Source organism: Acanthopagrus latus, chromosome 5 (assembly GCF_904848185.1).
Source record: "Acanthopagrus latus isolate v.2019 chromosome 5, fAcaLat1.1, whole genome shotgun sequence".
Lineage (NCBI taxonomy): Eukaryota > Metazoa > Chordata > Actinopteri > Spariformes > Sparidae > Acanthopagrus > Acanthopagrus latus.
Genome location: NC_051043.1, coordinates 13,437,587 through 13,449,875, shown reverse-complemented (window position 1 = coordinate 13,449,875; position 12,289 = coordinate 13,437,587). Strand labels below are relative to the sequence as shown.

The 12,289-nt window shown below is 41.5% G+C and overlaps 1 protein-coding gene across 1 annotated transcript in view; it reads right to left on the bottom strand.

Moving 5' to 3' along the window:
- Window positions 1-12,289, bottom strand: part of galnt9 (polypeptide N-acetylgalactosaminyltransferase 9) — a 91,539-nt gene that overhangs the window by 57,589 nt on the left and 21,661 nt on the right. Inside the window, exon 3 of the mRNA XM_037096952.1 lies at window positions 7,200-7,366. Coding sequence (XP_036952847.1) covers window positions 7,200-7,366 — 167 coding nt within the window. The remainder of the gene's footprint in view (window positions 1-7,199; window positions 7,367-12,289) is intronic.

The window sequence follows — 12,289 nt, the reverse complement described above, 5'->3', positions numbered from 1 at the left end:
CTATTTCAGTGGTTGTCTTATGTTTAACGTGAACAAACGGGCACTGGGGCTCAGAGGTTAGCAGTGTGACTGCCAGTAGGTATACGGGCTGCACCAGTTCTGTATGAGCCCTCCTCATGTCTGTGTCTGTTTCTTCCGTTGTTTAACGTCATGTTGCCCGTAGATGTTGATGCATCTATGGGCAGCATTTACTATATAGTAAATACTATATTTAAATATGTATTTTTACTTGAGTATTTTCAGATACCCTACTTTAAACTTCTATTTCACTACACTTCAGGCAAGCTTTAGGGATTATTTACTGTATAGATTAAGATTTGCATATAGAACAGACATATGTTAAGCTTATAGAATACAAAGCATTGGTAAAGATGAATAACAAGCAGTGCTTTGAAAGCTGTGAAAGCAGCTTATTATGACCCATATTATTGTTTCTTGTTAGTCAGCGACCTCTAGCTGTTGCAGTAATTACTACAGCTGCAAAGGAGGAAGTCAGGTGAAGTAGAATAAAGAGCAAAAATATATATTAAATTAATATTTAAGATTAAATACTATATTTAAATTTACTTTCTTCTCTGTTTTGCTCTCCATCCAGAGAGAGCTGGACTCATGAAAGTCAGACCTTTCCTCTTCCATCTCTTTAGTATCCTTTGGTATATAGAGTTGTGGGTATAAACATTTAGCAATAATATCACGTAAAATAATTTATGAATAATGAGGCGCTCTAATTTGGATGGTAGAAGATGCTTTGCACTGAAATACCTTTGCAGTCGATTCTCTATGAACTGCTGAAGGTTTTGAACCTGTGCAATGGGTCTCCTTCATCACCAGCCTTCCCTGCAGCTACAATATGATAAAAGCTATTAGAGTGTAATAATTATAAGGCTTTGCCGGGAAGGAGAAAAGTTATGGGGCTCCCTCTGATCCTCGCAAATAAAACATTGGACTGAATCCACGGGAGGAGAGTTATGGAGCAGGGAATACATTTTAAAGGACTGGCAGTGCAACATAGCAGAGGATAAATAACTATCCATCATACTATGAATTTAAAATGAATGCACAGAAGACTGCGTGTGGAGCTGCTGGGGAAAATGGAAGCTGCTGTGTTACGGATAGATGGTGGAGAGGTATTGAACATGCTTTTGATTATCTAAACTGTGGTGAAGCCTCGGAATTCACTTACATGCTGCAAAGCTTGAATTATCCTCCCACGTACTGCCGCCTATGTGCGCACTAACTAGCAGCGTACCTAAAACCTTTCAAGTAATCCATAGGATTTTCTTTGTTTCCCATCCAGCTAAAGCGGCCCCAGAGCAACTGTCGGATCGGTTTTGTTGCATTTACAAAGGTCGGGAAGAATATAATGATCACCTTCAGAGAATAGAGATTTACGCCTGCCACACATGCCACAGGCCACATTCTGCTAAGGGCAAATTTATCGACAGTATGGACAGGTCTGAGATTGATCGCTTTGATCGATCACCAGCAGACTGGTGTAGTTACACAACAGGTAAATTGGCTCACCACAAGTAATGTTATGTTCATCAAATATTCCAAAAAACTGTAGCCAGAAGTAAAATGATCATGCTTGTCCTGGCAGAAGAGCTTCTCAGGAAGAACATCCAAATGCTGCTGCAGTAAAAGCCCTTCACCGTAAGTGGGAAACATTTTGGCAGTAGACCTGAGCTCTGTGGAAATAATCTCCGCACAGGCAGCGAGGACGTTATCCACCTCTCACACATTTATTGGAGGCAGCACAACAGTAAATGGGTTCATGTATTTGGGCTCCTCTACCTTTAACCTACTCTTAACATGACAACATCCACTTCATTTAAAACTCTGCTCAGGCAGCATTACATTTGATTTTCTCGGAATCACTGACGGATAAATTACAAAAACATTTAGCAGGGGGTACACTCTCTAACCTGAATTCAATTCTTATTCTCTGCTCTCTGTGTTTTCATCACCCCTCTTCACTGCTTTTGAGAGATGTAGATGCTCTGTAGACGTGAGAACACTGTAGTGTGTTGAGTGGTGACTAAATGCTGTACGTGAGGTGCGACAGAGTGATGTGGGATTGGAGCCCAGTCCAAAAGATAACATGGTGGCAGTTAACATTTCTGCATGTGTCAGGCTACGTACATTGTTTACAATACGTGTCATATGACGTATACATTACATCGTAGTGGGAGGTGAAGGGGATGGTTGTGAATCTAAGCAAGACGGTTACCATGGTTACATTTTCCTGGAGGTTTTGGCCTGTCATCCACAGACAAATGGCAATTTACGTCACTAAAACAATCATTTAAAAAAAAAAAAAAAAAAAAAAAAGCCTTCTAAATTGAAGATCTTTAAAAACTCACATATTCTTTACGTAATGAGCGTGTGCTTGAATTCACAATGGCGGGTATATGAAACATGAAACAGCAGTTCACGTGTGATCCGAGAACTCCAAAAAACTAAATTTGACAAAACAAAGAAAGATTATTCCATACCAACCAGAGATAGTGTCCATATCAGTAATTCATTTGCAAGTGTCACAATGTGTTGTACAGATTTCATGCAATATGTTCATGAGAAACTCTCCCACTCAGAGGCTCTAATTATATTGAATGTATGCAATACTTAATATCATTCAGATCCACTTGAAATAATAATACAAGCTTTACTCAATGCGTTCTCAGTTTATATCCTGTTTTCATTATATGAATCATTAAGTTATCAATTTGGGGCTGGTATTTGCTGGGATTGAATCCTGCAGGGCTCATTAAGCCTATCCTTGCTGCTAACATGGCGAACAACAATGAATTGGAGCCATTCTGCCTGACGTACATGCAGCCAAAGCTCATCAACGGGAATGTGAATTTAGTTCAGACCTCTGGAACCAGCGAATAAACCTCTCAGCCACCAATAAATGTCACCGCTTGTCCCAGCAAAGGAAACGTGTGGCGGCGACAGGGCAAACATGCTTCCTGTGCTTGATTTATTATGCCGGGAGTGAGTGTGGCTGTACCTCCACTCATCTCACTGAGCCTTGTTTAAATGAAAGAGGACAGACAGAGCCATCCAGAAAAGGTCAAGCAGTCCAGCCTGCATGTTAATTGTCTAATGTCACAGCAGAGTGGCTCGCAAGGAACAGCTCACACATCTGCACAAATTATTATCACCGATGGTAAAAAATACAATAAGAGCTCCTGACGGATGTGTTGGGTCATACAACCTGAATTAGGAAGTTGTAACAAACATGCACGTGGCAAGAGGACGCTGACACCTCGGAATCATGTGCTGCGTTGTCAGGGAACAGCACGTAGCGCTGAAATGTTAAACGTCAGTCTCGATGCTGTATGGCAAAGGTAACGTCAGGAGTGGCAGGCGAAGAAGTTATGACAGTTAAACTTTATGATTCGAGAGACGTTGAGTCAAGTTCACATCGTCGCTCCTTCTGGGCGGAGGAAACTTTATTCTATTAGTGCTGGTTGATTTTTGTAGTAAATTGGGTGAATCCCCCTGGTGTATTAAGTTGGGAATGGGAGGGCAATTTTGTAAATCAAATATCAGGGTATAAGACATTTGTTGACGCAGGAAGTTCATGAGACCACGTAAAAGATAGAAACACTGAATTTTGTTTAATTTTCATTGTTGATTGTTCATTTGCGGTGTCTCTTTTTGTTGTGATCTCATATATATATATATATATATTTTTTTTGACCACTTGGGGGCAGTCCAACAACTTCAGCAACAAAAACAACTTCACAATCACCACATAGTGTTAATACTATTATAACATGTCAAGACAGGGTCAGGATCCAGATGTGGAGAAACATCAGCATTCATTCAGAGTCGTGTTTCAGGTGAATTGTCGTTCAGCAGCTCAGTTTTCCTAAACCTCCTGAGGGAGTGTCTGTCTATTTTCTGCTAAATGCTTCACTAACTTTTCCAGTCTGCTGCTTGGTGCTGGGCAAGTACAGGACAGTGGGTTTTTAGGACATGCTCCAGCTGGAAATGACACTGGTGAGGGCGGTGAGACTGAACCAAAACAGTAAAGCTGCAGGCCGAAACCCAAAACAATGAATTCGCACTTGGTAAGATGCTGCTCACATTACACATTGTCATTTAATCCACTGTAAATATGACAGTACTAATTAGAGCCACATCAAAGCCAAAATGCAGGAGGCCTGATGAGCGTCCCAAAAAGAGATAGTAATAGCCCAGTTACGATACAGACACAGAACAAGGGCAGCACTGACAAAAGAGTTCCGAGGGGAGAAGAAGAAGAAAGGCAGCAAGATGACCAGAATGTTTGCCTTTATTTCCATCCCTAAAACCGGTCATCTCCTTTAACGCCCAAGGAGCTGGTGAGTAGAATAGAAATTGGGCAAATACAAATATGACGAGGATTATCTGATTTCATTGAATATTTATTTAGAAAGAATTCAGCCTTCTGTAAAGAACTCATGGCAGACAACGTGTTAACCTGCTGCTTTGATTGTCTTGTGTGATTGACAGTATCTCCATTGGCCTTGCCAAATCCAAGCTCAGACCCTTCCAGACAGATCCTCCACAGCTCACACAAAGTATGGGTTCAGTTCTACAGCCTACTTAAGCAGATTGTAGTTTCTTTATTGCTCTGCTTGCCCAGAGGGTTTCATGCCCTCTCCTCATGATAACCACTCCTTAGAGTTTGGCTACTTGAATCCAGGGTGGCAGATTTTATGCCCTTGAAGCCATCTGCCTCGAGTTACCCCTCTTGATTGGTACTGATCTCAGCTGCTCCACTCCTAACCCCATGTTGGGTACTCAAAATGTTGCCTTGGTACTCAAGTACAAGAGTCCAGACCAGCCCTCATATCAAGTCAGCTATCAGCTGTCTTTTTCCAAAAAGACCTTTCAGACTTTCATCCCCACCAGCACCCTCAGTGGCCTGTCTCAAGTCAATTTTTGAGAACTCTTATTTAAAGGGCTGTTTAGCTGGGCTGTCCACACAGTAGAGAGTCTGATGCAGGTGAGCATGCCTTTGTACCTCAGCTTTGCTATTTGGGTCTGCACTACCACCCATCTCTTCTAAAAATCCAAGGGTGTTGTGAGTAAAATCGCAATAAGGAAAATAGGGAAGAGATTGAAAAGTCTTACTTCAGTGAATACATTCTGTTTGATTGCAATGAAACTTTGATCAATATACTGCTGTAAGCATCTGCTTTTGTACTACATATACATCACATAAAGTCTGCGCTTTCTATAGTAAAAGTCAATATCTATAATCCATGAAGAGGTTCTGAAAAGAATAAAGTAACCTCTCCTCTGTGATGTAAAAGTACAGATTTTGTGAAACTAGGCCAGGTCCATCAGTGAAAGCTCTTGTTGACTGCTCTAGACTCTGAAGGTAATTTTTCCCTGGCAGCAAAAAGTGTACTTGCAGCTCAAACCGTTTCCAGCAGCTATTAGAACTGTAACAATTAAGGAGGGAGCTGTTGTTAAATCAAATGCCAAGATGCTCAAGTGTGTCTGTAGTCACAACCCAAAGCCCCAATCTAACTTCCAAGTTTTAATCCTGCCCCTCATTTTTGAGTGCTCTCTTCAGAACAGAGATACAGCAGGTAATGGTTGAAATTTTCCCCTGTGAAATGGGGCGACCCTTCAAAACCCCCAAACATCATCAGGTGACTTTGATGGCATTTACGTCACCACGGGACTATTTTCAACAATTTGGCATCTTCAGCTGTTGCAATGTCCCTTGTGTCACTTTGGCTATCTGATTATTAACACAACACTGTGTGCCATTTATCTGATGGCGATAGAAAACCAAGGAGGCTCGCAATTCATTCACAAGTCATCGGATATCGTTGGTGTTAGCAGTGCTTTACAGGTTAACATTAGCAACCAGTGCTGCTACCCTCACAGTCTGCACTGTTGTTAAAGAAGCAGTACCTGAGAGTGTGCCTAAGGGTGCTGGTGAGTAGGTAGTGAGGAAAGCTTTAGGAAGAAGGCAGTTTTCTTAAGCCAAGTTCTCAGGTAAACAGGTAATATTTATTTGCCAGGGTAACAGCAGATGTAAAGTATTCCAGATGTCTCTGTTGATGAATTGCAACAAAAACTGGAATGATTTAACAAAGTATTTCTGTGAGCGTGTTTGTTACCAACACAGCCTAAGAGTCGTTTCACAGGGTTTTACGCTCCTGCAATAATCCTGACATTTTTATGAGAAGGAGGGGAAATAAAATATCATTCAGTTTAACACTGAATATTGCAGTCTTTGAAGTGAAAACAAAGTTGCCCGCCAAAGACGTGTTTCAGAAAAACCCCTTGTGAGAGTCAAAATGAGCGGAGCAGACTGACACAATGACATAATGAGGAGAAGGTCGGCTGCCATTCTTGTCTGGTCACAGGCTTTTAACAGCTTCCTGTTCGATGGTCTGCAGTTCGAGCCTCGGTGGGGAGCGGAGATCTGCCAGTGGTGACTCCCGCTCTGCCTTCTTTCAGTATGTTATTCATGCGCCCTTTTCCTCTGCCAGCCTGAGGGAGGCAGGCCTGTTACTCCGTGCCAAGTGAAGGAGGGCCAAGTGTCGTCTGGAATCTAGTTCATTGTCCCTCTTTCTCCGAAAAGCTTTTTGGGATGTGGAGTCGAGCGCCGTCAGCTGCTCCGGGCATCATGGTGTGCAGGCAAGTGAAGCATTTGCCCACATCGCCATGGAAACAGTAGTATGCAGCAGTTTGGAAAAGGACAAGACAAATCCCTTCCCTTGTCTTTGCGCTTTTTTTTTTTTTTTTAAAGCTATTTTAAAACCTGGTGTTCGAGAGTCCACCCTCAGGGGTTCCCCCTCCCTTCATCCGTTACAAAATCAAACACACAAAGAAAACTCAGAAAACTGTGTCACATACACACACCTACCGCATGCACAGAAAATATTCCATACGAAGACAGACTGCTCTGGCAGGAGTCCAAAAACAGACTCAGTGTATGACGCCTCAGCTCACATTCCACCGGGAAAGTCAAAACATGATAAATAGGGGGACTGTCTCAACTGTATAAGCAAACCTACAGCGCTTGACAATGATAGAGTGCAGGTTCTACAGGTTTCGTGATTTAAAGTCTGAGAGGATACAGATGAGAAACAATTAAACAGGATGCACCACGGAAATGTTCACGAAGATAGTCTATCAAATACTTGGATCACAAAACTTCCAGCAGTAGAAGATCTTACCACTGTCACTGTTGTCGTCCACCAGGATGATCTCCTTGAGCAGGTGTGCCGGCGTGTGGTTGACCACGCTGTGGACGGAGCGCAGGATCACAGATAGCGCCTCGTTCACGAAGATGAAGACCACGGAGATCTGAGGAAGGTCCTCTGCGTACGTCAACAGCTTACACCTGTTGAAATAAGTTCAAGAGTATTAGCAAAGGCTAAGACAACCAAGAAAAATGCGTATAACTTTCTCTATATGATCTGTTAGCTGACATGATAGACTAGCATGTATGTAGCCTATGTTTATGGCGTTCACGGCTGGGGTTAGAGGATTGATACCAGTCTCATATGTACATGTTAAGTGTAATGATAGACCCAGCTAATAGGAAGCTAGCATTAAGAATGAAAGCAAGGGGAAACAGTTGTCCTTGCTCTGTAAAGTAAAAAAATCACTTTCGACACCCTTTTCCAGACTTTACGCTACAGTAAATATGACGCTAGCAGAGTAATATAATTCCCAAGAACAGCAAGAACATCATCTTACAGCCCAGCGGGGACTCTGACAACACATGTCAGAACAAAAGAAAGAAACTGGGATTTTTGCATAAAGAGATGAAAAAAATTAAAACAAATGATTAATAATTTCAATTTCAATCTAACTTTGCAATGTGCAATCGTAACTTTAGAAAAGACAATACAAAATTAAGATGTTCAGAATCCTGCTGAGATACTAGGGAGCTTCCCAAAAGTTCCCTGAAACCTGTTTTAAAGGATTAAAGGCCTTTAGAAAACCCTTAATTGTCCCCAGGAACTCCCTCACAGTCCGCTGATACCACGCTGCAATATCACAGAGCAACATTCGCGATGGCTCCATTCCATTAAGCTATCCCAGTGAGCACGCACAGTAGCAGGGCCCTAAAAGTGGCACCCTTGCAGTACATGGGATGCGGGCAACAATTGATGTGATTGGTTATGCCTTGTCAAAAAGTCCCTTTGTTCACCTGGAATGTTTTACCAGATGGCTGTAAATCATTCCCAGAGTTTTCCTAACTGAAGTTTTAGATACTTTTTTCTGCATAAAACTTGAAAACTTCAGTGTCACATTCCCACTGTATTCTCATGGTGCTTGCAGCCTTGTATTTCTCTCGGCAAACAAAGGGATGAACTTGTGGATAACTTTTTCCTCAGTGCACCAAACCAACAAAGCAAGAAATAGCACTCTTCGAGGACATCATTTGAAGGCCCACATCCATTTGATGGCGAAGCTGCAGCTCCCAGACCTGCAAGTTATATACTGTCCTGTGACAACAGCTTCAGTATAGCTGCCATAATGAAACCATATGCTGAGCCAAGAGTGCATTCCTCCAGGGTCAGGAGTGGGATGTATGTGTTTTTATTTTTATTTTTTCTCAATTTGACAGGTTCATGTACAAGTAACATTTTGTTGCACCCACTATTCTTGGTATTAATGGAAGGAGAATGTGCAATATTCCTTACAATATGTCCTCTAGTCTACCAAAAAAATAACTCATGGGGAAATGTTGACATTAAACTTATCTACAAACTATTCACTGCAAGACAATATCTACTGGATTGTTGTTAATGTTTGGGGAGTATTGTGGTCATTGTTAAATTTATGAAAGATCAGTGGCAGCAACTGATTCTTTCAATATTCAACCAGAACACTCTCTAAAGTTAAGTTTTTAACCCATGGTAATAACAAATGGGATACAGGAAGTCAAAGCTCATGTGTTCGTATGTCCCAAAACTTCTGTAAAGTATACAAATATTTTGTCATAGAAGAAGAAGAAGAAAAAAAAAAACACAAATAACACAAATACAAATAAAATTATACATTACAAATTATTGTTAATACTATTAAACATTTGTACAATCTGGAAAAAACATGAGTGTGCCTGCAGATACATTTGTTTAAAAATACATTAATAATCATGTTCTACCCATGATTCCTCATTCAGTGAGCACACTAAGCTAACCATACACTACATCACTGTGCAGCACCTGTCCATTACAGCCAACTAGTCAGCTAAATGCGTATTATTAAAACAATGCCAATAATCTGTTTTATTATCCCACATATACAGACATTCTTGTGAGCCACAATGGATGAATTTTTTTAACGAATCAAGCGAGAGACTCTGATGTACCCTCCACCTCAGAACCACTGCAGAGGGTGGGGCTAACACATGTTACAGGAACCATACAACTGTCACCAACTTCTTTATACATGGCACTATAGGTCAACCTATGCGTTACTGTAGGCCCAGTTTATGCAAAATAATTTCATACAATCAACCTGCGGTGTATATTTTAGGGCTCCCTGCTCACTTTCTGACTGATAGGTCCTTGAACATTGAGCGCAGATATTGTTAGAATGTAGTGAAGGATGAATAACCAGCCCTCTCTCTGTTCCACACAGACATGAGCTGGAATATAATCACAACTCGAGTACGCTTTAAAATTCAATGTACTCCTTCTCCCATTCAGCTCTCCCAGTGCCCGTCTTGGTCTCTGTTTTCTTTTCCTGATTTTCATACAGTACATGTTCTCCATGGTAACCTCTGTCACATGAGACCTGCCTCATGTTGCCACTTACACCACGCAAATGAATCTAAAATTACGTTCACTTTGTTTGTCTCAAGTGACTCCCTCACGAACTCAGTCTCAACAATCCTCTTCGCTGATGACCTCTGGTCTGTCAATTCCCCGGTCATTTCCAGTAAAGAACACAGTATTTTCCTGCAGACATCCCGCAGTTTTGAAGTCAGAAATAACCGCCTAGACTGGACGGGGGTACTTAGCCAATTCCTATGGCAACTGTGAACACGCGTGCTGGCAACATCTTGTGAATCTTTCCACGCTGCTCCAATTAGGCTCTGAAAACCCAACAGCTGACAAACGCATTTCACTCGCTTCTGCCTTTGTGTCTCCGTGTTTTCACATCTCTTATTCAGCAGTGCTGACTCATTATGTAGGGATAATGAGGTGGCTATTGTAATTGTTGTGGTTGAATTATTTACAAGAGATTTGAGCAGAGTAATGAAACACTCGCAATAGTGTTCCATATTAGAATATCAAATTGGCACAGATCAACTGTAGTGTAAACAAATCTATGCATTGCGTTTAGCCTCACTAAATAATATTAAGCTTTCTTTTTACAGAACATCAAGGCTGAGCGGTGTTAAAGGTGTTGGAGTGGCATATTGCATTCGCCAGGTGAAACACCACTCGTGCTAGAAGTATTAATACGGAAGTATATTGATTTGTCGGAATAGATATGTCTCACGTACTGTCGAAGATGATTAGACGCCATTCAGAAGCAACGGGTGAGCCGAACACAGTCTTGAACATCTGAACTTTGCATGGATGCTATTTTATAAATGACCTGTCTCCTCGTCCTGAAGAGCGTCCGCAATCACAACTGATAACACACAGCAATCTGATCCTCACTGTCCAAATGAAACGGTGGTGCAGCCTACAATCACTGCCAATTGGAAAAGACGAGCAGTGAAAGGTACAATCCGGTGTTATTCTTTTATCATTTCTGCACGGTGAAGCACGCAGAAATAAAACAAAAATGTGAAAGTGGTTACGACACCGCTGGTGCTCACTGTAGTCTTATTTTGAGATATAAAACTTTGGTGGTGTTGTTATCAAAGTCGAACTCTGGTGATGCAACGCTACCTGCAACACCTTTGTCCACAGACCGCATGGTTGCTGCGCGTCCACCCTCGCTGCGAGCCATCTGAACTCTGCCGGTGCTCTGCGGTCTGATACCCCGATGAACTGGGATGTCAGCTTGAGTCAGCAGCATCCATGGGGTCAGGCCTCAGAGGGACAGCCACACGACAGATGGATCCCAGCGTGGTGCTAGAGTTACATCCTCCTCTCTCCATCCACTGGAGCCCTCCTCATACTTCACAGCCTCTGGTTTGTGTGTGTGCGTGTGTGTGTGTGTGTGTGTGTGTGTGTGTGTGTGTGTGTGTGTGTGTGTGTGTGTGTGTGTGTGTGTGTGTGTGTGTGTGTGTGTGTGTGTGTGTGCGTGCGTGCGAGCAGTGGGCATGTGTTAGCAGGTTCTCACCTTTCAAAAATGAGAATTGGCAAGAGAGGAACTGGCAATTATGTAGGACGCCACAACAGATGGTATCTTATTTACTTGTGAAGTTATATAGTAAATGCTTTGCATAAAATCATAATAAAGATGTGAGAAAAGAAAAGATTATAAAAGCCCTTTCGGGCCCATGCCTGGGAAAGGTACACTCCCCACATCAACTTCTATTGTAAATTAATGCTTTGCAGATTTGAGTTAGTTACTTTAAGTTAGGTCTGGGCAGTGTGGCCAAAAACAAAAGATCAAAAAACATTTCTATTTTTATGAACAAATACCTCAATATCAATTTTGCAGCAACATTTTAGGTATGACTGGTACTTGGTGCTTAAAATAATAACAGAGTGAGATTTTTGATAAATAATCATCAGTAATGAGAGAAAAGACGATATTTAGTCTAATGTTAATGATATATCGTAATTATTTTCCTCACCCATGCTTTTAATACTCACTGTATCCACTTTTAAACTAATCTACTAATGCATGCTATAGCACTCAAATATAAACTGTCAGTTGCCTGAACTCGACATTCAAACTATGTGCTCTTTTACTAGACTTACTTCAAACGTGACTGAAAATTAACAAAAAAAAAAGTGGAAGACAGTGAAGGGCACTAAACATTTTGGTTGCTAACTTCCTTGCTGAGTTTGAGACAGATTAGTTTGTTAGATTACTAAAAGTTTGTCTCGCCTGTTAAAGATGATGAAAATATACATGTGGAGGAAGGCTGACTTTGTATATAGCCTATCGTCTTACTCTTTTAGTTCTGCTTTGGTCTCCACCAACTGCTAAACACTACACTATTTTCACCATCTAGTCGCTACCTGTGTTATTCTGATGTTTTTGTTGGACCAGATTGGACTACAGTACCGTGATTTTTGACCTTTTACCTTTTTCAATGAAAAAGGATAATGCGGCAAAAGGTGAGGCTACATGAGAGCAGCGAAAAACTACCTGCAGGACAAGACCAACTACACAG